The sequence below is a fragment of the Salmo salar genome, chromosome 22, assembly GCF_965601325.2.
Source record: "Salmo salar chromosome 22, fSalSal1, whole genome shotgun sequence".
Taxonomy (NCBI): Eukaryota; Metazoa; Chordata; class Actinopteri; order Salmoniformes; family Salmonidae; genus Salmo; species Salmo salar.
This window is the reverse complement of record NC_138312.1, coordinates 49,707,399-49,734,952: the sequence shown is the minus strand read 5'-3', so window position 1 is coordinate 49,734,952 and position 27,554 is coordinate 49,707,399. Positions and strand designations below refer to the sequence as shown.

At 42.5% G+C, this 27,554-nt stretch overlaps 1 protein-coding gene across 1 annotated transcript; it reads left to right on the top strand.

The window, feature by feature from the left end:
• The first annotated feature begins 9,507 nt into the window (after positions 1-9,507).
• On the top strand, positions 9,508-23,917 carry LOC106583637 (Krueppel-like factor 15). Its single transcript, XM_014168045.3, has 3 exons — positions 9,508-9,676; positions 11,713-13,239; positions 21,339-23,917. Exons 2-3 carry the CDS (start codon positions 11,981-11,983, stop codon positions 21,502-21,504), a joined length of 1,425 nt encoding a protein of 474 aa, XP_014023520.1. The 5' UTR covers positions 9,508-9,676; positions 11,713-11,980; the 3' UTR covers positions 21,505-23,917.
• Positions 23,918-27,554: the final 3,637 nt, after the last annotated feature.

The window sequence follows — 27,554 nt, the reverse complement described above, 5'->3', positions numbered from 1 at the left end:
CCAGCTCTGTAAATGGACCCGTTAAGTCTACAGCTATCCTTTCAAAAGGTTGGCCTGTGACATTTCTTGTCATGGGTGCTCTGGGGGCTGGACCCTGTAACTTGTATGCACGCCACACAGCCCTTACACCACTGCTTTATGGCTCTCAGCCAGCCTGGCCAATAAAATCTTGCTCTAATTTTACTGGTGAGTTTTTAGCTCATAAATGGCCTCCTGTTCTATCATTGTGGATAAAGGTAAGTATCTCATGTACGAGCTCATCTGGTACAACCCCTCTCTAGATGGTGTCATCTGTCTCATAGTTTTGACTCTCAAGGTATAACACTCCATTCTTCACATGTAGTGCCCTCCACACTTGTTCGAAAGGCCTGAACTTTGTCTCTGATTGCAACTCCACAGGGAGCTCTGCTCTACCCTCCTTCCTTCCAAAAGGAAAGCTGCATTTTGGGTTCTGCCTGGCTTATTTGAGTTCCAACTATAGTCTCAATAGTGACATCCTGAGGCTTGTTTACGATGGCTCTCAGATTGACAGTGACCTCCTGTGAGACGGCTGTGTCTACACTCTCTGTCTGTGTGTGTTGGCGTGACACACCATCTGCAATACGTTGTGGTGTCCCTGGCCTGTGGACAATATCATAGTCAACTGATCCAGGTTCTCTAACCATCTAGCCAACTGTCCCTCAGGTTGTTTGAAGTTACTCAGCCACCTTAGTGAGCTGTGATCAGTTCTCAGAGAAATTTCCTCCCCAGCAAAAGTGTCTGAAATGTTTAAGAAACACTACCACAGCAAGAAGCTCCTTCTTGGTAGTTGAATACCTCCTCTTCTGTTTTGACAGTGCCAGGCTGGCATATGCTACTACTCTCTCTCTACCCTCGTGTTTCTGGGAGAGGACTGCCCCATGCCTGTGTCACATGTGTCTGGTATCCATTATGAAATCTAGATTTGGTTCCAGGAAAGCCTGTATGGGGGATGTGGTAAGCTTGGACTTTAATTCATTAAAGGCCACTTCACGTGCTGCATTACACTCAAACATTTTCCCCTTATCTGTCAATCTGTGCAAAGGCCCCGCCATAGCTGAAAAATCTGGTGTAAACCTCCTGTAGTTTAGGCCAGGTCTAAAAAAGCTTCTTGCCTCTGACAGTGACTTAGGGCTAGGCCATGACCTGACTCTCTCTGTTTTCATGGGGTCAGTGGACACTCCCTCAGCCAAGATGATGTGTCCCAGGTAGCTCATCTGCGACCTGAACAATGGCACTTAGATGGCTTCACCTTAAGTCCTGCCTGCTCCAATCTGCTGAAAAAATTGTCTAAACGCTTCACATGCACGACCAACTCTGCTTGCAGATTAACAGGCACCCGCACCAACGCTTGTTTGATAGGCCTGGTGTCCCCTGTGTCAATCCTATGCTGGACTAGTTTTGTGTAATCCAAGTCAAAATCACTGGTGCTAAACACTTCCACATACCTTCCCACCATTTCCTTTACAGTGTTCAACTGCACCTCAGTTAGCTGGCTGCAATCTATGTCCAGCTCTGGCATTAGCTGTTCTACGTCCCACTTTGCTGTGGTGGGAGAGTATGGCGGTTGGTTAGAATCCTGTAGGCTAGCAACAATAGTGTCTTCACTACCCTTCTCCCAGATAGAGAAACCCCCCAGTTCAGTGTTTGAACGATAGTGTCTTCACTACCCTTCTCCCAGATAGAGAAACCCCCCAGTTCAGTGTTTGAACGATAGTGTCTTCACTACCCTTCTCCCAGATAGAGAAACCCCCCAGTTCAGTGTTTGAACGATAGTGTCTTCACTACCCTTCTCCCAGATAGAGAAACCCCCCAGTTCAGTGTTTGAACGATAGTGTCTTCACTACCCTTCTCCCAGATAGAGAAACCCCCCAGTTCAGTGTTTGAACGATAGTGTCTTCACTACCCTTCTCCCAGATAGAGAAACCCCCCAGTTCAGTGTTTGAACGATAGTGTCTTCACTACCCTTCTCCCAGATAGAGAAACCCCCCAGTTCAGTGTTTGAACGATAGTGTCTTCACTACCCTTCTCCCAGATAGAGAAACCCCCCAGTTCAGTGTTTGAACGATAGTGTCTTCACTACCCTTCTCCCAGATAGAGAAACCCCCCAGTTCAGTGTTTGAACGATAGTGTCTTCACTACCCTTCTCCCAGATAGAGAAACCCCAGTTCAGTGCCCTCCCTCAGTAACTGTGATTCCGGAGTTACATTCACACGCACTGGCAGTTTGCCCTTCACTGAGCTGCACATGCTACATGCTATCAACAGGTTAGTTGTATCAGTGACTTTAACAAAGGGCTCAAGAAGACCCTCAGTTTTGTCATTGTTTACTGTCCCCTCAACTTTAGCAGTTATAAACATTTCACTTCTGGAGGGGATAATCATGTCATTCATCACCACCACTTTACACACTCCCCCTTCCCCTCCCCTGAAAATCAACGGAATCTGCTCCCCCAAAACACAACATGTTTTCTTTCTCAAATCAAGTACAGCCTCATATTTTACCAGGAACTCTGTCCCTACCAGTGCACACTGGTCTGCGTTGCTAGCGACTACAAAATCCCAGGTCAGATTCAAACCGTCCATGTTCATGACTGTGGACCAGCTCCCCAGGACTGAGAGAAACTGTCCATGTTCATGACTGTGAACCAGCTCCCCAGGACTGAGAGAAACTGTCCATGTTCATGACTGTGAACCAGCTCCCCAGGACTGAGAGAAACTGTCCATTTGCTACTTTAACAGTGCTGTGGTATGGTTGCTGTGTACCACTCTTACCTCCAGTAGCATTTCTCCATAACTGTTTGTGTACCATGGAAACATGGGCCCCCGAGTCCACCATGACCTCACACTCGAAGTTAACAATTTTGCACTCCAGGTAAAACCCACTCCCCACAACACTTGAAGTAATCCTCGCTGTGGCATGGTCAGCTGTGCATGTAGTTGAAACCGATGCTGCGCTGTGCTTTTCCATGTAAGGAAAGTTTTTTTTCTTCATGTGCAATGTGCAACCACAGTGCCAGCAGGCCCTGCTAATACCTACAGTATTTTAACCATAGCTTTTTATGTATTATGCTGGAGCTGACTTCTTGGCTATAGTCTGCCTTGTCAAAGGGCTCCTAGATCTCAATGTGACTCCCTGGTTTGAATGTTAACATATATTTTTTTAAATGATGCATGCATCATTTCAACTGACAGTGTATATCAACATATATTAACACATATATGTCATTAGGACATCTCCTTGTCCACACCATGTCATATACTGTATGTCAACATATTTGGCCACAGTTCAACTGTAGCCTATCGTCAGGCCTGTCATTAGGGATACAGTCAGTTTAAAACGTTAACCAACATTTTCTGGCTCCAAATATGAGCTCAGTCCGATCCCTCGAGGTCCAGGAAGTAGGCCAAAGGCAAAGCAACTAATCCATTGCTCCACGCCGCTCTCGACTCCCCATATTCAATAGGGCATGAAAAGTTTAAAGTTTTGCAACGGAAAGTGAAAATTTGCATTTCTTATTGGACAAGTCCAGGTAGTCACTCCTGTTTCAGTCCTGTTTCAGTACGTTTGGCACCTAATGAACACGACCCAACCCTAATCCAGGGAGTGACCCGGGCGGGACGACGATCTCAACAGGTCTCCTAGCTGTTTGATTTGCAGATTAGGACAGGGCAGGTCAGCAAGGGCCTGCTGTTTGCCTTCCAGACAGGCTGGCATGTCATACAACACGGTATTACATTCACACTAATACATTCCTACCAGCCAGACCCCCGCTGACAGACTGTGACAGCGGTCAGGTCCCATTCTGTGTACTTCACTGGAGCTGATGAGGGTGAGAGAAGGAGAGTGAGTGTTACTGTGTAATGTCCATAGGCCTCAGAGGGTCGATTAAAGTACAAAAATATATATTGTATAGAAATATATTCACATAGAAGAAATATATACTGTAGAAATATATCAATGTAGAAGAAATATATACCGTAGAAATATATTAATGTAGAATAACTGCTTATTCCAATATATGTCAGTTGTTATTTCCTCTAAAGGGAGAGAATATGGAGAATGATCCAGTTAATACATGTGATGCACTGTATTCTATCCACCACCAACAATATATCAACAGCAAGAGAAAGCAAATGTGTAATTTTCAGGACGCCCAAGATATCTATTTTCACTCTGCTCCTCCTCTAGGCGTTGTGGAAATGTAAACAAAACGCTCACTGTGTCCCAGAATAACTTGCTCCCCTGTCATGTGTTTCTCTCAGGATGCTGCAGAGACTGACAAAACAAACAGGCACGGTCAAGAGCATTCTGATGCTTTTGAAACATCCTGTTGGAGTACGCCTGGCTGCACTGGTCAGCCTACATTCCTCCTGAGTTCCTCTCTTTGTAACTGAACTTGAAGCATGATTATTAAAGGAGGAGTGTTGTGTTGATGTGTGGTCATTAGCATATCTGAGGTCATTGACCTATAGTAACTTCTCTAGGGGGCCGATTCAGATCTGAGTAATGCTCCCCTAAATGGAGCTTAATTCCCTTTTTATGCACTTTTCTCTCTACCTGTATTCTGACCTTGAACTTAGGCATGAGGTAAAGCGTGTTTCAGTCAGCTATTCTATCGGGGTGGAGGTCAAAGGAATGGAGGTGTGGCAGAGGTGCATCTACAGATACGCTGTATTCTTATTTTGACTTGATTCCCAACTTTACCTTTAATAAAACGATGAATAAGGTCGGTTCCAAGTGGAACAACATCTACTTTATTTGTTCCGATAGAAATAACACCGTTCTCCATGCTCTGTCATTAACTAATTGATAAGAGCTATTGGAGCTAGGTAAATGAGTAAGTTGTTTGGATAACGGGATTGTGAATATAAATCACAATTGTTTTAGATCTATTTTACCGAAGATAAATGGTAAACTAGTCATATGGCAGCAAACTGAAGCATATCAACATATGACGTTTTCCACAGTGAAGTTTATGAAATGCTGGCCTTTTACATTTACATTACATTTACGTCATTTAGCAGACGCTCTTATCCAGAGCGACTTACAAATTGGTGCATTCACCTTATGATATCCAGTGGAACAACCACTTTACAATAGTACATCTATATTTTGGGGGGGGGGGGGGGGGGGGTTAGAAGGATTACTTAATCCTATCCCAGGTATTCCTTAAAGAGGTGGGGTTTCAGGTGTCTCCGGAAGGTGGTGATTGACTCCGCTGTCCTGGCGTCGTGAGGGAGCTTGTTCCACCATTGGGGTGCCAGAGCAGCGAACAGTTTTGACTGGGCTGAGCGGGAACTGTGCTTCCGCAGAGGTAGGGAGGCGAGCAGGCCAGCGGTGGATGAACGCAGTGCCCTTCTTTGGGTGTAGGGACTGATCAGAGCCTGAAGGTACGGAGGTGCCGTTCCCCTCACAGCTAACTTGCAGGGATGAAAACCCAAGCTATAGGCTTCTGTAGCCATGAGCAAATGACAGTATAGCGCCAAACCTACTGATTTATGATTTCTCTAATGTTTTAATTATATGCCCAGACTTTTCACTTAATATTTCAAAATTGTATCGTGTTAAATATTAGCCACTATTGGAAGCCACCGTCATTTATACCCACAATACTGATACTTTAGAGTTAGTTTCCTTACATTGTGCATCATTTCATGATATCATTAGTTTGCCTTTGTTCTCTGTCACATTCGTGTGGTTGTTCCTGAGGATCGCTAGCAATTGTGGATTATATTAGGCAAATGTATTACAAGTCGTGCAATAATTTATAACATGTAGCCTCTTTGAATCATTATCCTGTTATGGCTAGGGGGCAGTATTTTCACAGCCGGATAAAAAACGTACCCGATTTAATCTGATTATTACTCCTGCCCAGAAACTAGAATATGCATATAATTATTAGCTTTGGATAGAAAACACTCCAAAGTTTCTAAAACTGTTTGAATGATGTCTGTGAGTATAACAGAACTCATTTGGCAGGCCAAAACCTGAGAGATTCCTTTACAGGAAGTGGCCTGTCTGACCATTTATTGGCTTTCTTTGACATCTCTTTCCAAAACAAAGGATCTCTGTGGTAACGTGACACTTCCCACAGCTCCAATAGGCTCTCAGAGCCCGGGAAAAAACTGAATGTCGTCATTCCAGCCCCAGGCTGAAACACATTATCGCCTTTCTCAAGTGGCCGATCAGGGGACTGTGGACTTAGGCGCGTGCACTGGCCGCCCCCGTCTTTCTGTTTTTTCCTCTGTTTACCGAAACACAGATTCCCGGTCGGAATATTATCGCTTTTTTACAAGATAAATTGCATAAAAAATGATTTTAAACAGCGGTTGACATGCTTCGAAGTACGGTAATGGAATATTTAGAATTTTTTTGTCACGAATTGCGCCATGCTCGTAACCCTGATTTACCATTTCGGATAGTGTCTAGAACGCACGAACAAAACGCCGCTATTTGGATATAACGATGGATTATTTGGGACCAAACCAACATTTGTTATTGAAGTAGCAGTCCTGGGAGTGCATTCTGACGAAGACAACAAAGGTAATCAAACTTTTGTAATAGTAAATCGGAGTTTGGTCAGGGCTAAACTTGGTCGGTGTCTAAATGGCTAGCCGTGATGGCTGGGCTATCTACTGAGAATATTGCAAAATGTGCTTTCACCGAAAAGCTATTTTAAAATCGGACATATCGAGTGCATAGAGGAGTTCTGTATCTATAATTCTTAAAATAATTGTTATGTTTTTGTGAACGTTTATCGTGAGTAAATTAGTAAATTCACCAGATGTTTGCGGGGGGTATGCTAGTTCTGAACGTCACATGCTAATGTAAAAAAGCAGTTTTTTGATATAAATATGAACTTGATTGAACAAAACATGCATGCATTGTATAACATAATGTCCTAGGGTTGTCATCTGATGAAGATCATCAAAGGTTGGTGCTGCATTTAGCTGTGGTTTTGTTTTTTGTGACATTATATGCTAGCTTGAAAAATGGGTGTCTGATTATTTCTGGCTGGGTACTCTGCTGACATAATCTAATGTTTTGCTTTCGCTGCAAAGCCTTTTTGAAATCGGACAGTGTGGTTAGATTAACGAGAGTCTTGTCTTTAAAATGCTGTAAAATAGTCATATGTTTGAAAAATGGAAATTTTCGGATTTTAGAGGAGTTTGTATTTCGCGCCACGCCCATCATTGGATATTGGAGCAGGTGTTCCGCTAGCGGAACGTCTAGATGTAAGAGGTTATGTTACGCAGAACATGTGTAGCAGTTTAAACCTGGAGCCTGACCCACGGTTCACGACTGGACCGTAGTCATCACAGTACCATGATTAGTGAGGATTATTAGGGTCGATTTATAGGACTTCTGATCAACCCCTATTGTATGCTTTTATCACTTTCCAATATGTCATTGATTGAACTTGAATATGGCAACATTTAGGATTAATCAATCCACTGTGTGTTTTATGCATTTATATATTTTGTGCGTAAAGGCTCTCCAAACCTGTTTTTTTATGATTAATAAATATTTTACTTACTCTAAATAATCTACAAGTTCAGAGTCATTTTAAATCTCCCAATTGGTGGTGAAACAGACAAATATGCATGTATTGAATCAATTCACTGTATTTTTTATTCATTTATATATTTTATATATTTAACTTGCCTAGTTAAATAAAGGTTAAATAAAATATCAAATAAAAACATTTATATGACTTTTGTTCATTGATCCCTAAAATTCTGAACCCTTCTCTCCATAAACTCTAGTGAGTCTGTCCAGAAAATCAAAATTCAAGGTACACCCAATTTAAAGTGTCAATCAGCAGTTGAAACAATAACAAAGTGTACTCCCCACCCCTGTTTCGGTAAAAAGCTGAAGGATGGGGCTGGAGAAATGTGACCACTCTCAAATTCCTAGACAGATCTATTGACACAATGTAGTGAGGCTATCTAGTGTTTGTTTATCTAGTTTTGAAACATTGGAGTATAACAAGTATAAGTATAGTATAACAAGTATAACAAGCTTATATTTTGGGTTCTGATAGGGTACGGCAGTTGAACTAAGGTCATGAGTCATTTATAAGTTATGTTCTTCAACAATCAGTGGATTTATAAGTCCAAAAATGGACTGAATTGCACCTTTTAAGGGATGGCTTTACCTAAATGTTCTGAAAACACTATTGAATGAAAACTCCATGAGAAAATCTGTTGGCCAGCAAGTGAGAGGTTTTTCAGAGGTTGAATTAAATTTATTCAGCACACGCCAGGGAACCACACCTGCAAAGCCTGTTATGCACCAGCATATGGTGTCTGAATACCAACTACTGAGAAATGCGTTGGACAGGCGTGCATAGGAACGTGTACATTTCCTAGGTCTGAATCGGCCCTAGTAGGACAGGGCATCTTGATACTGTTGTGTATGACATTTGTCAAGTTCCTTCACAATAAGTAATACCACACAGTACTAGTCCACTGTGTTAGAAATGCATATTACAGTACTTCACATTCAGAGGATGGTTGTAACATTGTAATAACATTATACAACATTTTCAGTCATTCCAGCAGTTTGATAGCCGACTTAGTGAGAACACTGTGTGGTGAGCTCCTTTAGAGGAATGCAAAATCATTTCATTGAAATGTGATAAAATGAACTCAAATGAACTCGATGCATTCTGCCAGTCACATTCTGTTAAAGGTCCCCAAAGCACACACATCCCTGGGTCGCTCCTCTTTTCAGTTCGCTGCAGCTAGCGACTGGAACGAGCTGCAACAAACACTCAAACTGGATGTTAGTACCATGTTTTGTGCTGCTACCATGTTGTGTTGCTACCATGTTGTTGTCATGTTGTGTTGTTACCATGCTGTGTTGTCATGTGTTGCTGTCTTGCTATGTTGTCTTAGGTTTCTCTTTATGTAGTGTTATGTTGTCTCTCTTGTTGTGATGTGTGTTTTGTCCTATATTTATATTGTATTTCTTTCTTTCTTTTAATCCCAGACCCCTGTCCGCAGGAAGCCTTTTGCCTTTTGGTAGGCCGTCATTGTAAATAACAATGTGTTCTTAACTGACTTGCCTAGTTAAACAAAGGTTAAATTAAATAAAATGAAATACATTAAATGGATGATTTTCACAACCATGTCAATTTTCCATCCATGAGCAATTATTATGTTGCTTTCTATTGGGGTCATATGAACCTCCTGAAAATAGGCTACAATCGGTCAACTTCCCCAGTCACCATTTACTGCAACAGTTGTATCTGCTCCTCATGCGATGGGCAGATAAAGAGTGGAGAAACACTTATATGGCCCTGTCTTCTGTCACTAAACATCCCACATGTAGGCGTACGCATCCTGATTGACATATCCAGAGACCAGCCTCCGCGCTTCGTTGGCCAATTGCTGCACAGAGCTGGGTCGAGCCTTCAGATCCAACCTCTTATGTTGACTCATATAACACACACACACACACACACACTAGCAGTCATGTGACGGTAATATAGTACAACTACTCTGCCTCGCTGCTAGTTAGTCTGAACGGTTCTGCTAAGCAAGTCTCAAGGACAAACCATGCATTCGAGATAGAGATTCCCCATCAAATGCAAAGGAAAGACAATGCATTGGGATAAAAGAAGGGATTTGTAAATGCTTTGTTGAAAAAGGTAAGATGGAGTTTTACCGCATCTTTTCCTTGAGAATGAATGGGTTCTGCAAGAGATCGTGGGCGTGTGTTCCTCCAAGCTATGACCATATTCTGCAGCACGCACCGCTGGACGAAAACATGTTTACGTTGTAGCGCTGAAGCTGCGCTTACTTGCGCATCCTATGCTACGGGATGGGAAGAAGATGTGCTCGTTTGCTTCAGAACTAGAATCAATATGTTGACGGTTATGAGTTATGATAAAATGAGACAAGGAGATGTTTAAAAATGATACTTTTCCGACAGTAATCGGTATAGATGTAAGCCTACGGTGTTTAAATTGCTTTGCATTTGATTTACATTTGATCGCCTATATACGCTCATTTGTGTTAATTCTTGTTTTAAAATATTCTCAATTATTATGTTGTAATTATTCAGTGTTTGTTATGTAATAGCATGTAATGCCTGAATAATGTTTTGATGCACATGTGGCTTGACTAATAGAGATCATAAAAGCATTGATTTACTGCTTGTATTCGGTGCATGTGACAAGTATAACTGGATTTGATTATAATCTATATAGGTGAACAAGATAAACGGTCAAGCAGGAACAAATCTAATGAAAACACATTTTATTTGTCGTGAACAAGATAAGTGGTCAAGCAGAAACAAATCAAATCAAATCTAATTTGATTTGTAATCACATGCGCCGAATACAACAGTTGTATACGGTGAAATGGTGCTTCCCAACGAGTAAAAATAAAACATGTAATTAAATGACAATAATGACGCGATAATCGCGTGTCATTCCACTACAAGTGATTGGTGTTGATTTATTGCGGGTTGAACGTTGTAAACAGCATGACAGGTGATTTATGCACTATTAGGAGCGCAGAGCTCACGGCTGCCCCACGCGGTGTTATTTTAATAATGTGACGGTTCCTTTGGAGGTTTACTGTCGGTCACTGAGCCAAGAGGCCCAGAGAAGGGGACAGACGGTCAAACGTTGATGACCATCTCAGCTTTGCCAGTTTTGTGTGTGTATGAAAATGATTCACTATAGTTGACTAAAACATTTGTTCAAATGACAGAATTGGCCATAAGTTCATTTGATAAAAAAATGCGCGCAAAACCTATTTAACTGTAGCCTAATTGTGTGAGGCAAAGGTGTGCTTTGGCAGGAATCATTTCCATTGCATCCATAGTCACTCTTTCTGACACACACACTCTGCCGTAGCCACTGCACAGCTGTGGACTCACAACAGGAGGTGCTCATGTGGCCTCAATTCAAATGCTTTGGTTAGGTTTAGTTTCCACCAGTGGAAATATGACACCTTCGCCATTCTCACATATCCCAGATATCTCATGCCTGACAAAAGTGTGAATCTGAGGGAACACATCTATATCTTTTGGCAACCCTCCAATTAACACTTTGATCGCAGCCTGACAGCCATCACCTTCTATTTTCTGACTATACTGTAGTTGTTTTTGCAAGTCTTGCCCATTGTGCTGTTGTGTTAGTGTGTGTGTGTGTAACAGAGTGCATTCATCAAGTTATTTTGAATTGTGTTGAATCTGAAATACAAGTAAAGGAATGTGAAAGCAGCCTATGCTCTCTGGTAACCGCTTCAGCTCTGACGCCAACCGCGTGTGAACTTGAAATGGAAACAGGCACAGCATTCCATATTTTGAACATGCAAGCCAGGAACAGAGAGGCGGAAGATCATTTGTTTCACAAGTGGTGCATTGGCGATTCATGACTTGTCCTTACAGTAGGTCTTGCCTCTGTTCTTTTGCCTGTAGACTCTTGTCTGTGTGTTCTTACATTACTATGTATAAAATGTATTAATCTCAAAACTCAGTTTAGGCCTTCCCTGTGGCTCAGTTGGTAGAGCATGGTGTTTCCAACACCAGCATGGTGTGTGCAACGCCAGGGTTGTGGGTTTGATTCCCACGGGGGGCCACTACTGTAAGTCGCTCTGGATAAGAGCGTCTGCTAAATGACTAAAAATGATAACATTTTTTTTTAGTAATCTTCTCTCTCTTCTTCTCTCCTAGTGGGTGTTTGTCTAGATATATCCTGGCTGGAAACCTTGGAATGAAAGACTTTTCCTGTCGAAGCATTCTTCTTTTTTATCCTGAGAGAGAACAACAGGTGTTTCTCATTTGTTTTCTGCGAAGCGTGACCTTGCTGTGGTGACCCCTTCTGGGGTTTATTTGTTGACAGTTTCCCGACAACAAGAGGAATAACCCTAACAAACTGTTATATCAGTAAGACAATTTTCAACACAAAGTGGAGTGACATTCTCTTGGCCCATAGCCAGGAATGGTGGATAACGTCCTAGTGAGCGGCGAGGAGACTTTCTTAACTTACGATAGCGCCCCTTCGGTATATCACCTGTCGGACATGGTGACGGATGCAGGGACCTACCAGGTGATGCCCTCGCCCTTCTCCGAGGACGACATGAGCGAGTCGTCAAGCCCTCGCTCCTGTTCTAGCCCCGACTCCCAAGTGCTCAGCTCCAGCTATGGCAGCAGCTCCAGCGCCGAGAGTTCAGACAGCATCCTGGACTTCCTGCTGTCCCAGACCTCCCTAGGCGGAGCAGGGACTGCAGCGGCCATCCCCATGTCACTGCCCACCTCTCTGTGGGACTCACAGAGGGATGAGCCGTCACCCCCCCACCCAGAGGCCTTGAAGGAGGAGAGTGTGGACTTCTCTGTCTGGTCCTTGGTGGACATGGAGCAGCCATTCTTCCAGCCCACCTTGGAGGAGATAGAGGAGTTCCTGGAGGAGAACATGGAGGTGGTGTCATCCATGAAGCAGGAGGCCTGGGAGGGGGCGCTGGGGCTGGGTCTGGAGGAGATCATGGGGCTGGGGGTGGGACTGGAGGTGTATACGGAGTCCTCATCCCCAGGGCCAAGGCTGGAGCCCGAGGCCAAGCATTCAGACCAAACTGTGTTTACCGAGAATGCCGCCACCACCACCGAGACCAAAAGCACACCGGCCTCGCCGGCACAGGAGTCCATAGCAGGTCTGCATGACGACAGGTCCAAGAGTGATTCATTATCCAGCAGGCTTGGGACAACAGAGAGCGTTGCAAACCGTGGCAGCAGTGGAATGCCGGTCATCCTGCAGATCCAGCCCATGCAGATCAAAAAGGAACCCAGTTCCACGGCTCCTCATCATCCTCCCCAAGTCGTCCAGCCTCCCCCTCAGCCGGCATCAGACATCAAAATTGCCCAGCTGCTGGTCAACATCCAGGGACAGACCTTCGCCCTGGTGCCCCAGCTGCTGCCCTCCACCAGCCTTAATGTCTCCTCCAAGTTTGTGCGTATCGCTCCAGTGCCCATTGCAGCCAAGCCCCTGGGCCTCGGGGAGGTGCTGGTTGGGGTCCAGGGCCAAGGGCTCCATGTGGGGGGTCATCAGTTTCAGAAGAACCCTGTGGCGGACCTCATCAAAATGCACAAATGCACTTTCCCCAGCTGTACCAAGATGTACACCAAGAGCAGCCACCTGAAAGCCCACCTCCGGAGACACACAGGGGAGAAGCCCTTCGCCTGCACCTGGCCAGGCTGTGGATGGAGGTGAGTGGGTGCTCGTTGACTATAATGATAATCATCATCATTTTATGGATTTGCTATGCCTAAAGGCCTTTAGACATTCAAGTTAGTAGACATATACCAATAGAAAACATCCACCACTGAGCACATAACATGATGATTCTTCATAATGAATTACAATAGCTGCAATGATCTCATCACATGTTATCAGAATTGGTTTTGAAGTTAAAGAGTTTAAGACATCTATCTCGAGATTTGAATGACGTTGCTAGGTTACGGCAGGTTGTATAAAGAATGCTTAGGGTGAGCGAGTGACTAGTCAGTGAGCCCAAGCTTTCACAAGCATGTGTGAGATATGGAGGGGATTATCCCTTGTTGTTATCGTTTGGCCTTTCTGGACACATTGGGGAAATGATATGTCAATGGGACAACCCAGCAAACGTGACGTCTTGAGGACATTCAGCGACATTCCCATTAGGTCCCTTATGGGTTTTGGCGTAACAATATCCCTCTGACGTTCTGAGAACATTCTAAGAACGTTGTGTAATGGTCCCAAGGGAACGTTCTCTGGGGGACCTTTGTCTAGTTCAGTGGACATCTCAGGACCAAATCAGGATATTTTTAGGACATTCTCAGGACTTTCATTTTACTCGTTCTTAGGACTTTGGATGATGGTCCCAAGGGAACAGTCTTTGGGGGACCTTTTTCTAGTTCCCTGTTTGACCCGGGGACGTCCCCAAATATGTTTTAGGAAGTTCTTAGGACATTGTGTCATGGTCTTCTGATGCTCCCCCGATTGTCCTAGATGTCCCAAACCAATTTAAGTAATGAAACGGGATCTGAATTATAAGGTAAGTTGTACGCTGTTCAGCTCAAATAGTGTAAAAATATTTAAACAATATTGTTACATGATCACTTCGTACTGACTTTTCAATGTGATCCCACCTGGGATTTGATCTCACAACCTTTGGATTTGAGGTATACTGCTCGTTATGCTGCGCCACAAAAGCTGTACAATTTCCCCTACACATTCATTACCTATAACACGTCTCTGCTCCTAGCAAAGGAGTGCCATCTCCACTGCTATTGTAATTATCAGTTCATCTGACTATTCTCTCATTGATTTACTTATTTCCGAAATTTGAGTTTGGATTGTTAATATAGTTGTCTAATGTTGGTGGGGCACATTGTTCTGATTTAATGTTACTGTTGAATCACTATGATAGTTATAATCATTTTTCGTGGGTGTATTTTTAACAGAGCTGGGATTTGTGAAGGGTAGTAATAGGCCTAGAGATGAAATCAGTCATTGATAGACATGGTGGCAAAGCAGGGCAATCGGAACACTGTGAACCAAGAGATTGTGAGTGCAAATCCCAGGTGAGGACATGTTAAATAATAATTACTGTATGAATAAACATACACAATGTAATATATGTAAGTTGTTAAAAGCACTGTTTGTGTGTGGGTGGCCCTAGCATTGCCAAAAGACAAAGAGCTGTGAATGGATCAGTGGTTCACCAGTCAGGCCTTGATGGACCATGTGCCCTAGGTAGAATGTTTAATTCTTTTTTTCGGGGGACAACGTTTATTTGACACCATCATTAAACTGGGAACTATAGAAAAACCTCCAGGGGACCAAGAACATCCTAAAAACGTCCCCGGGACAAACCGGGAACTAGACAAAACCTCAAGGGGATCATGACACAACATCCTGATGACATTAGGCAACCATTTTGTGACGTCCCGGGGACGTCCTAACGACTCATTGTTGTTAGCAGGGAAGTCCACTTTACAGTACAAGCTGGGTGTCATGTTTCTCAATTGAAGGCAGCTTTTGTACCACAGACTGTGACTGGCACCCAAATTGACCAGTCCGATGAGGTCATCAATTAGCGCCAGTGAGTGGCTTAAAGTGAGACTTCACAGGATCCAGAGGTCCCTTCAGATAACATTGCTTAATGCGTCCCAGATGGCACCCTATTCCCTACATAGTACACTATTTTTGACCAGGGAATAGGGTGCCATTTGAGATTCAGCCTTAAAGACTTCCTCTCTCACAGTATAAAGCTTTCAGAGTAGGTGCAGCATTCCTTCTGGTTAACATGGATTTGAGTTGCTTGTTTCATTTTGGCTAATTGGCGATCACTCGACATGCTATTCCTTCACTGCAGCGTCACAATTTAGTCGCCACAGTAGCAGCGCTGTGAATCATTTTACTTGTCTACCAGTTAGTGATATTCCCTTTGGGGACTTCCTGGTAAGTACTTAAAATCAAGACGATGTCTCTTTAAGAAATGGAACGTATTTGACTTTTATTTATTTTATTTATTTAACCTTTATTTAGGCAAGTCAGTTAAGAACAAATTCTTGTTTACAATGACGGCCTACCAAAAGGCAAAAGGCCTCTCCTATGGGGGCTGGGATAAAAAATTAAATATAGGACAAAACACACATCACGACAAGAGATACACCACAACGCTACATAAAGAGAGACCTAAGACAACAGCACAGCACGGCAGCAATACATGACAACACAGCATGGTAGCAACACATGACAACAACACAGTAGCAACACAACATGGCAGCAGCACAAAACATGGTACAAACATTCTTGGCTAACAGCACAATCGGCAAGACTTGCAAAAACAACTACAGTATAGTCAGAAAATAGAAGGTGATGGCTGTCAGGCTGCGATCAAAGTGTTAATTGGAGGGTTGTCAAAATATATAAATGTGTTCCCTCAGATTCACACTTTTGTCAGGCACGAGATATCTGGGATATGTGAGAATGGCGAAGGTGTCATATTTCCACTGGTGGAAACTAAACCTAACCGAAGCATTTGGATCGAGGCCACATGAGCACGTCCTGTTGTGAGTCCACAGCTGTGCAGTGGCTATGGCAGAGTGTGTGTGTGTCAGAAAGAGTGTCTATGGATGTCTTCATCAACAAGATCTCATTCTATCCCTCAAAATGGAGTCTATTTTTGGGTTAGTTCTGTGTGTTTACATGATAAAAACAGAAACAAGTCAAATGTTAACAGTTTATGCATTGATTCCGAGTGGTTAAGGTTAGGGCTATGGTTTGGGAAGACTTAAAACAAAATAATAAAAAACGACATGCTATTACCATCAAGTATCATCAAGTATCCTCAAGGCTTGCGAGAGCATTGTAAACTGCAATGACGCTTTGGCTCTGAACATCATGAGTTCGCACCCAGTGCTGGGCAATTGATGTTCTTTTTTTTTGTGAGCGCTGAGGAATGTATATAGTGACATTTTCAGGACCTTTTCAAACGTCCGATATGGAAGTCTATTTCTAGTGATCAGGCTGGTCATGATCTGAATAGGGGTGTCAGTTTTCAGCCGTGTGTGTGTTTTTAATTTTTAATTTTTGTTTAACCTTTATTTCACCAGGTAGGCAATTTGAGAACAAGTTCTCATTTACAATTGCGACCTGGCCAAGATAAAGCAAAGCAGTTCGACACATACAACAACACAGAGTTACACATGGAGTAAAACAAACATACAGTCAATAATACAGTAGAAAAACAAGTCTATATACAATGTGTGCAAATGAGGTGAGATAAGGGAGGTAAAGGCAATAAATAGTCCATGGTGGCAAAGTAAATACAATATAGCAATTAAACACTGGAATGGTAGATGTGCAGTAGATGAATGTGCAAAGTAGAAATACTGGGGTGCAAAGGAGCAAGATAAATAAATAAATACAGTAGGGGATGAGGTAGTTGTTTGGGCTATTCACAGATGGGCTATGTACAGGTGCAGTGATCTGTGAGCTGCTCTGACAGCTGGTGCTTAAAGCTAGTGAGGGAGATAAGTGTCTCCAGTTTCAGTGATTTTTGTAGTACGTTCCAATCATTTGCAGCAGAGAACTGGAAGGAGAGGCGGCCAAAAGAGGAATTGGCTTTGGGGGTGACCAGTGAGATATACCTGCTGGAGTGTGTGCTACGTGTGGGTGCTGCTATGGTGACCAGCGAACTGAGATAAGGCGGGGCTTTACCTAGCAGGGTCTTGTAGATGACCTGGAGCCAGTGGGTTTGGCGACGAATATGAAGCGAGGGCCAGCCAACGAGAGCGTACAGGTCGCAGTGGTGGGTGGTATATGGGGCTTTGGTGACAAAACGGATGGCACTGTGATAGACTGCATCCAATTTGTTAAGTAGAGTGTTGGAGGCTATTTTGTAAATTACATCCCCGAAGTCGAGGATCGGTAGGATGGTCAGTTTTACGAGGGTATGTTTGGCAGCATGAGTGAAGGATGCTTTGTTGTGAAATAGGAAGCCAATTCTAGATTTAATTTTGGATTGGAGATGTTTGATGTGAGTCTGGAAGGAGAGCTTACAGTCTAACCAGACACCTAGGTATTTGTAGTTGTCCACTTATTCTAAGTCAGAACCGTCCAAAGTAATGATGCTGGACGGGCGGGCAGGTGCAGGCAGCGATCGGTTGAAGAGCATGCATTTAGTTTAACTTGTATTTAAGAGCAGTTGGAGGCCACGGAAGGAGAGTTGTATGTGTGTGTGTGTGTGTATGTGTGTGTTTGAGCTCGCATTGGTGAGTGTGCATGAGTGTGAGTGTTGGTGTGTGTGTGTGTGTGTGTGTGTGTGTGTGTGTGTGTGTGTGTGTGTGTGTGTGTGTGTGTGTGTGTGTGTGTGTGTGTGTGTGTGTGTGTGTGTGTGTGTGTTTTAGCTCGCATTGGTGAGTGTGCATGCGTGTGTGTGTGTGTGTGTGTGTTTTAGCTCGCATTGGTGAGTGTGCATGCGTGCGTGCGTGCGTGTGTGTGTGAGTGAGTGTGTATGCGTGTGTGTGTGTGTGTGTGTGTGTGTGCGGGTGTGTGTGTGTGCGTGTGTGCGTGTGCATGTGTGTGTGTGTGCGTGTGTGTGTGTGTGTGAGAGAGAGTGTGATGGAGTGTGTGACTCTTGGCACTCAGCTGCCTGATTTCCTGAGGACACAGGGTCAGGCGGAGAGAGTGACAGTGTCGGGTGAAAGAGTGTAACCTTTGTCTTTGTAAGCCAGGGAGGAATGTTATCTATATGCCCTGGCCTGCAAAGACATTACTGAGTATAGGTGGCTAACACATGGCCAAAGTACAAGTAGGGATATGTGAATTGTGACTGTACTTACAAAGTGGTGGACGAGGTAACGTGTGTGTGCGTGTGTGTTAAGTGTGTGTGTGTGTGTGTGTTAGGGGTGTGTGTGTAACAGAGTGCATTCTGTTGTGCCCTGAGCAGGGATAGAACAATGTTTTACACAACATCACACACCATTCAAACCAGCCATCTATGCCAATAGAGCAACAGATTACTCTGTCACTGCGTGAGTGATGTTTGTCTTCAGATCTAAGTAATCTCGCTTACCTAGAAGTAAAATTATCTCGCGGAAGATGGTCATTTCTTTTATTACTTCTGGGGGGAATGCCGTTAACAATTGTGATTACCTTTGTGCAAGGGAAGGAAGTGAAGTGTCCTGCCTCGCAAACGGAAACTCTCTGCCAAACTAATATCACCCGTGTTTATCATGGCCAAAAAGCAATTTTTTGGTTTTCATGAATTTTTACAATATAGACAATTTTTACTTTGTGGCTGTGGAATCTAGTGGAAAACTATATAATCTGCAGACAGGCTTTAAAATCACCACACTAGTTTCAGAACTTTATTTGCCCAATCCTGATTCGTTCAAATAATCATTGACGAAAACCCCAGACCAGGAACTACTGCTGCTCGTAATCACATAATTCTATGTGAGTCTTGACAGATTCATCTGTCCACCAAAATTTGTCCTTGAGAGTTTAAGATCTCAAGGAAAGTGTGATGTCACTGATGTTTTCCAGCAAACATGCTACAGACGAGTTTCACATCCACTACAGGTGCATGTGTGTATGTATGTGTGTCTACACACTCCATACAGCATATTAGTTTGTATAGAATCAGCTTACCGTCCGTACCTGATATGCTCAATCATTCATGGACTCCAGTCCACTTCTCCTCAGTGAGCAATCTACAGTCTATTGCTGAAAAGGCCGCTGCATCAGTCAATTTATTTATGATGACCTTGGCACCAACTTGGCAACCCGCCAGCGGCCGTGTATTTGTAATGTATTTGTAATGTATTTGTATTGTACTTGTAATGTAATTAGGGGGGGGGGGGGGTGTAGAGAGAGAGAGTGAGAGAGAGCTAGAGAGTGGGGGAGTGACAAAGAATAAAAAGAGAGGGTGGGGAGAAAATAGAGAGATGGCGAAAGAGAGAGTGGGGGAATGTAAATGGAGGAAGATATTGAGAGGGAGAGAGAAGGTAGGGCAAGAAAGAGAAAGAATGGAGGAATATAAATGGAGGAAGAGAGGGAGCGAGAGAGAAGGTAGTGCAAGAAAAAGAGAGAGTGGAGGAATATAAATGGAGGAGGAGAAGGAGAGGGAGAGAGAAGGTAGGGCAAGAAAGAGAGAGAGTGTGTAAGCCTGTTTCAGTTTTGTACACACAATCAGCCTGATGGAAACTGGTGTGGAAGTGACATGAACAAAAGGCTAAGTGCTGAATAGCATGACTGTGTGATAGGAACGTCTAGGCTGGCAGACTGCTTGAGGGATCGATGTGGGAGCAGGATCGATGTGAGGCTGAGATGTTTACAGTTGGACAGAGGGACACACATGCAAACAGATACACGTGCAAACACACACGTACAGGTATGGGAATGTTGTGTGCACGCACGCACACACACATAAACACAAACACACTATACACTCACGTGCACACAGTCTCTGTGTCCTTCTTTTCTTCTCTCTCTCTCTCTCTCTCTCTCTCTCTCTCTCTCTCTCTCTCTCTCTCTCTCTCTCTCTCTCTCTCTCTCCCCCACACAAACACCAAAATCTAATTAAACCTCCCCATATTTCATCTGGAGTCGACATCGATTTCATTTCATCACAAGGACGGGGGGGGGGGTTCTTCTCAGAGTAGTGTGCCCACACATGAGACGAATGTTGAACAGGATAAGGCCAAGATGAGAAACTACCTTACTCTACAGACTTTACTACTCTCTAGCCGCCACCATGGGCCTCCGTACACCAGTACTAGAGCAGTAGCAGTAGAGAGTAGTAGAGCTTGTGTCATTATGTGCTCTGAATGTGTGCCCTAGATTCGTACTCTTGTATAAACTGTCTACAATCTACTTATAAACGCTTTTCAACATCCTTTTTTTACATGTCTGCACTGTAATTGATTATTAGCCGACTGTTATTAATAACAATGTTATTATTTTATTACTATCATTTGACTATAAGCCATTATTTTGAGAGTCACTGCTGTAGGCCTTCTGTAGTTGCCTATCTACTGAGATTACCTCGCTGAGTCTAAACCTCTTCTCTCCTTTCCTTGTGGTTTGGGGACTCATGTGTTATGTGTGTGTGTGACAGATAGTAAAGTGGGTTTTATTCCGACTCCGCAGCTAAATCACAGGCTCGAGATTGTATGAATTCATCATCCCGTCAGCTCTGGCTGTAACATCTGGGAGACAGAAAGAGCTAGGCTTGTGAGAGACTGCTGGGAGGCCAATAGTTGTCATGCCTTAAGCTTTATCCATCTGTTTCACGCTATCGCTAACTATTTAGAATTTCCGCATAGCATTTCTCCAGGGTTTATTCCTGGGTTTTAAGCTAGCACTAACTAGCTAACATTGATCTGCATAGCACTGGTAAGGTAATGTGTTTTAAGCTAGCATGAACCTTTTTTGTATTGCCATTCCTTAAGCTTAGCCTAGCTATGTGTTTTAAGCTAACTATTTAGCATTGCTAGTATTGCTTTAGGGTTCATTATTATGAGCCGTCCTCCCCTCAGCAGCCTCCTGTGAGCTACGTGCTGTAAAATTACTTTTACTATCGTGACTGTAGACAAATCTGTATATCTTACCATTTCGGAATCACAGTCAACGTTTAACAATAATATGGAATGAAACTAAAAGCTAATTCTCTTGTCTGTTGCTATGTCAAAGAAAATAAAAAGTATTATTCTGAAAAAAATAAACAAATCACATTACATATGTAAACAATAATGTTTTATTCTGTTCTATTTTAAAATCATTGACATCTCTCTCCTATCTGTGTCTCTACCAGGTTCTCGAGGTCAGATGAGCTGTCACGACATCGGCGGTCCCACTCAGGGATCAAGCCCTACCAGTGTCCAGTGTGTGAGAAGAAATTTGCCCGCAGTGACCATCTGTCAAAACACATCAAAGTCCACCGCTTTCCACGAAGCCGGACACTGCGCACAGCAAACTGACCACACCGGATCACTCTTCAGTGGACATAGGCCAAAGGAGCACGAAATGTGTGTGTCTGTGAGATGGAATTTGTGTGAATGTGTTTGTGTTAGAGTGTGGTATGACTTACGGGGAGAGAGAGAGAAAAAGAGCAAGAGAGAGAGAGAGAAAGAGAGAGAGAGAGCGCAAGAGAGAGAGCGCAAGAGAGAGAGCGCGAGAGAGCGATGGAGATGGAAGATTTATGTGTGTACCTTGTCTTTTAGAGAGATCTATAACAGGGGTCTTGTGCTATAATTTATTGTTGAAAGCAAAACCAACACATGACACTTACCATCTTCTCAGTAATCAACGTTTCTTGAGATTCTTGTTATTGTTGGTATTTTGTATGTTGTACTCTTTTTATTTGTTTTTCTGTTCAGTCTTTATTTTCTTTTTCAATGAAAGATTGTTTTCATTTGAGATGAAATGTATTAATTGCTTAAGTAATAGCCTTGTGTTTCTATTTTACCTGGATATGACTGCCTTTTACCTTTTTAAGAAGTGCCAATGTCTTTGACATTCCTCATCCAAGTCAGGTTGAAGTTTGCCCGGAAAAGTTCTCCTTGTTTTTTGCCTTGTCACTCATAGCTCATTGACAGAGGGTAAAGAATAACTTACTCATTCATCACACTGTTTGTTCAAAGGGAGGGGCAGAGCTTATTGTCAATTCTGTACATAAACTACTGATAACAAATATGAACACGTCGCTATAAGCTACTGGGACTCTTCTCAAGTTCCAGAAAAACTTCACTGGCTCAGATTCTGAGACAAGGCGGGTGAAAGAAAAGAATGGAACAAAGAAAGAATTGCGCACATTTATGATTGTTGATTGTTTTATGTGTAAAAAAAGCCTTCCAATCAGTGTTAGATTTTGTATTCAGCTTTTTATTCTAAACTCATGTTGTGTATTTGTTGGTCTTTTTCGTGTCAGTGGCTCAAGTCGTTTGTAAGACACTTGTCTGGCCTTAACCCACCACAGCATCCTTACCAGGGGGGCAAAATGGTAAAATAACATATTCATCGCAGGCATGTTTCATGGAATAATGATGATATGGTTTGAGAGCATGAGGAAAGGGAATTGGAAATGCATAATCCTTGAATCGTGTCCATGGAATTGAATCTCAATGAGCTTTTTCTCTCCTTTTTGCTGTTGACACAAAATCTGCCTCAAACCAGCTCCCCAATCTGATCTGTTACTGGAATACCCCACAAGCTCTTGCCCTCACACGGTTATGTTGGAGTGAGGTTATCATGTATGTGGATACCACTACATCACGGTGCTGAACAACCGGAAGAACTGCCTTCTGGAAACTGTTGTCACAACACACTTATTGAGGCCATGGCACAGTTGTCATTATTCTTCATGTCCTGTTTGATCTTGAGACTTGTTTGTTAAGTATGCCACGCCCTGTTGTGAATGTACGGTGTGTGCGACACCATCCATGCATAGTTAATGTAATGTTCGCAGATGAAAAAGCAGGGGTACATTATATTGTACAGAATTCCTTTCATTCAATTTTTGAATTTTTAATGCTTGTTTAAACACAGGTGTTTTATCGCATCCTATGAATGCATGTGAATATGCAGGAGTGTACATAGCTACACAGAAGACTATTGTAATAACATATCTTAAGGCCAAGATTCAGGACTCTATTCAACCTGTAAAACTGAAGCGTCATTTCCGATTGAGCTGACATATGCAGTGTTTACCGTGAATCCAGTCTCTGCTAAACAGGAACCTTGCCTTTAAATGTAAATCACTCTGTAAAGCTGAACTTCTGCGATGGGGATTGAATAGAGCCCTCAATCAGATCAAGCGTTACTCGGCGATAGCCGACACCTGCATAGCTGATGTTTTGGCGTTGTCTGAACTGCGTTTGAGCGGTCAAATCATTGAGCAGCTGCTCTTATCTTTTTCATGAAGCCACACCCATCCCACTTGCATTAGAAGTTCAGAACGAGAAAGTGTAGGCTATATAGAAATAATGATGCTCAAATTGAAAATCATTCAACAAAATATTAAGGATTTCTATCAGCCTAATGGAGGTGTAGATTCCATCTCACATTCCAGTGTTCCAACTTGTAAACAAGGCTGCATGATATTTCTGTTAATGCGACTCCATGCAGCCAATGGCAATGTCCGCTTTAGGTATAGTGCTTTAGCTGCTTGTGGAATTGACAGCACTACCGCAGTTCCACCTCGGACACCATCAAAACATCAGCTATGTGGATGGTGGCTAATCCGGATCTGATTGAATCGGACCCTTAGTTTGTGGTGTAGATTTCTAGTGTACGCCCTAATCATGTACATAACAAAACATTTCAGAACATATCAATATATTATATATTTTTTCTTTGTTCTACCCAAGATGCATTTACAAATAAAATTTTAAGAAGCAATCCTGTGACCATTACTTGTTATTATTTCTTCACATTTTCTCTTGTGACTTTATTACAGAAATGTATTCTCAATGTTAAGGGGTAACACATTGTTAAAAGTAACTGTCCAGTGAAAATCTCACTTTTAAAAGTTCATATTCTGTTAAATCATACCCAAATAATGTTGTTGACTTATCCTATACTCAAATGTATGGCCAAAGCATAAATTGGAGAAAAAAAAACACTTAAAAAAAACACTTCAAACATGTATCTCAAACAGACCGTTTAAAAAATACTTGCTATTTCCTCATAAAAGATGATGTCATCCTCCTCAGGATAAGCGATCTACTTGCATGAATATAAGTACTGGTATACTCCCACAAGATTCTGTTGTTGGGGTATGCCCACACCATTCCAACACAGAAAAGCAGCTTTTTAACATACTTAACTACCATTTTCATTCATATAGTAATTAATTATAGGTCGTATTTCATAGAAATCTGGAAACACTGGACACTTACTTTATCACCTCAAGGGTTTTTCAAAATATTTGACTATTTTCTACATTGTAGAATAATAGTGAAGCCATCAAAACTATGAAATAACACATATGGATTAATGTAGTAACCAAAAAAGTGATTTTAGATTATTCAAAGTAGTCACCCTTTGCCTTGATGACAGCTTTGCACACTCTTGGCATTCTCTCAACCAGCTTCACTTGGAATGCTTTTCCAACAGTTTTGAAGGAGTTCCCACATATGCTGAGCACTTGTTGGCTGCTTTTCTTTCACATTGCAGTCCAACTCATCCCAAACCATCTCAATTGGGTTGAGGTCGGGTGATTGTGGAGGCCAGGTCATCTGATGCAACACTCCATCACTCTCCTTCTAGGTCAAATAGCCCTTACACAGCCTGGAGGTGTTTATGGTCATTGTCCTGTTGAAAAACAATTGATAGTCCCACTAAGCGCAACCCAGATAGGATGGCGTATTGCTGCAGAATGCTGTGGAAGCCATGCTGGTTAAATGTGCCTTGAATTCTAAATGAATCACTGACAGTGTCACCAGCTAAGCACCGCCACACCATCCCACCTCCTCCTCCATGCTTCATGGTGGGAACCACACATGCGGAGATCATCCGTTCACCCACACCGCGTCTCACAAAGACACAGGGGTTGGAACCAAAAATCTCAAATTTGGACTCATCAGACGAAAGGACAGATGTCCACCGGTCTAACGTCCATTGCTTGTGTTTCTTGGCCCAAGGAAGTCTCTTCTTCTTTTTGGTGTCCTTTAGTAGTCATTTCTTTGCAGCAATGAAGGCCTGATTCACGCAGTCTCCTCTGAACAGTTGATGTTGAGATGTGTCTGTTACTTGAAGTCTGTGAAGCATTTATTTGGGAAGCAATTTCTGAGCCTGGTAACTCTAATGAACTTATCCTCTACAGCAGAGGTAACTCTTAGTCTTCCTTTCTTGTTGCGGTCCTCATGAGAGCCAGTTTCATCATAGCACTTGAGGGTTTTTGCGACCGCACTTGAAGAAATTTTCAAAGTTCTTGACATTTTCTGGATTGACTGACCTTATTGTCTTAAAGTAATGACGGACTCTAATTTCTCTTTGCTTATTTGAGCTGTTTTTGCCATAATATGGACTTGGTTTTTTACCGAATAGGGCTATCTTCTGTATACCACCTCTACCTTGTCACAACACAACTGATTGCCTCAAGTGATTGCCTTAAATTCTACACATTCACTTTTATTAACAAAGCACACCTGTTAATTGAAATGCATTCCAGGTGACTACCTCTTGAAGCTGGTTGAGAGAATGCCAAGAGTGTGCAAAGCTGTCATCAAGGCAAAGGGTGGCTACTTTGAAGAAACTCAAATATAAAATACATTTTGATTTGTTTAACACTTTTTTGGTTACTACATGATTCCATATGTGTTATTTCATAGTTTTGATGTCTTCACTATTATTCTACAATGTAGAAAATAGTACAAATAAAGAAAAACCCTTGAATGAGTAGGTATATCCAAACTTCTGACTGGTACTGTATGTATCATTAGTTTCTTTACCGTAGCTAAATATCCTTATGAATGTATTTATTAACACAAATACATGTTTATATATAAACTCTTTATTAAAAGTGGCAATCCTGTAATCATACACCAACAGGCCTTATCTATGTATTAATATTATTCCATGGCTAACAAACTTTGTATTAATGTTTATAAGCATGTCATAAGCGGACCTTCCAAAGAAAGTGTCACTAGGTTTTGAATCTGGGATAGAATGGAAAGATTATAATAACCTTGGTGTTGTTGATGGGTGCATTTGATTTTAGACAGATAGAAACACAATATTGCATAGTACTGTATGTCTAACAATGACTGCATATACAGTTGCAGTCAGAAGTTTACATTCACCTTAGCCAAATACATTTAAACTCAGTTTTTCACAATTCCTGACATTTAATCCTAGTAAATAATCTCTGTCTTAGGTCAGTTAGGATCACCACTTTATTTTAAGAATGTGAAATGTCAGAAAAATAGTAGAGAGAATAATTTATTTCAGCTTTTATTTATTTCATCACATTCCGAGAAGGTCAGAAGTTTACATATACTCAATTAGTATTTGGTAGCATTGCCTTTAAATTGTTTAACTTGGGTCAAATGTTTCGGGTAGACTTCCACAAGCTTCCCACAATAAGTTGAGTGAATTTTGGCCCATTCCTCCTGACAGAGCTGGTGTAACTGAGTCAGGTTGTAGGCCTCCTTGCTCGCACACACTTTTTCAGTTCTGCCCACAAATTTTCTATAGGATTGAGATCAGGTCTTTGTGATGGTCACTCCAATACCTTGACTTTGTTGTCCTTAAGCCATTTTGCCACAACTTTGGAAGTATGGTTGCGGTCATTGTCCATTTGGAAGAACCATTTGCGACCAAGCTTTAACTTCCTGACTGATGTCTTGAGATGTTGCTTCAATATATCCACATAATTTCCCTTCCTCATGATGCCATCTATTTTGTGAAGTGCACCAGTCCCTCCTGCAGCAATGCACCCCCACAACATGATGCTGCCACCCCTGTGCTTCACAGTTGGGATGGTGTTCTTCGGGTTGCAAGCCTCCCCCTTTTTCCTCCAAACATAACGATGGTCATTACGGCCGAACAGTTTTATTTTTGTTTCATCAGACCAGAGGACATTTCTCCAAAAAGTACAATCTTTGTCCCCATGTGCAGTTGCAAACCGTAGTCTGGCTTTTTTATGGCAGTTTAGGAGCAGTGGCTTCTTCCTTGCTGAGCGGTCTTTCAGGTTATGTCAATATAGGACTCGTTTTACTGTGGATATAGATACTTTTGTAGGCTGTTTCCTCCAGCATCTTCACAAGGTCCTTTGCTGTTGTTCTGGGATTGATTTGCACTTTTCGCACCAAAGTACATTCATCTCTAGGAGACAGAACGCATCTCCTTCCTGAGCGGTATGATGGCTGCGTTGTCCCATGGTGTTTATACTTGCGTGCTATTGTTTGTAAAGATGAACGTGGTACCTTCAGGCGTTTGGAAATTGCCCCCAAGGATGAACCAGACTTGTGGAGGTCTCTATTTTTTCCCTGAGGTCTTGGCTGATTTGTTTTGGTTTTCCCATGAT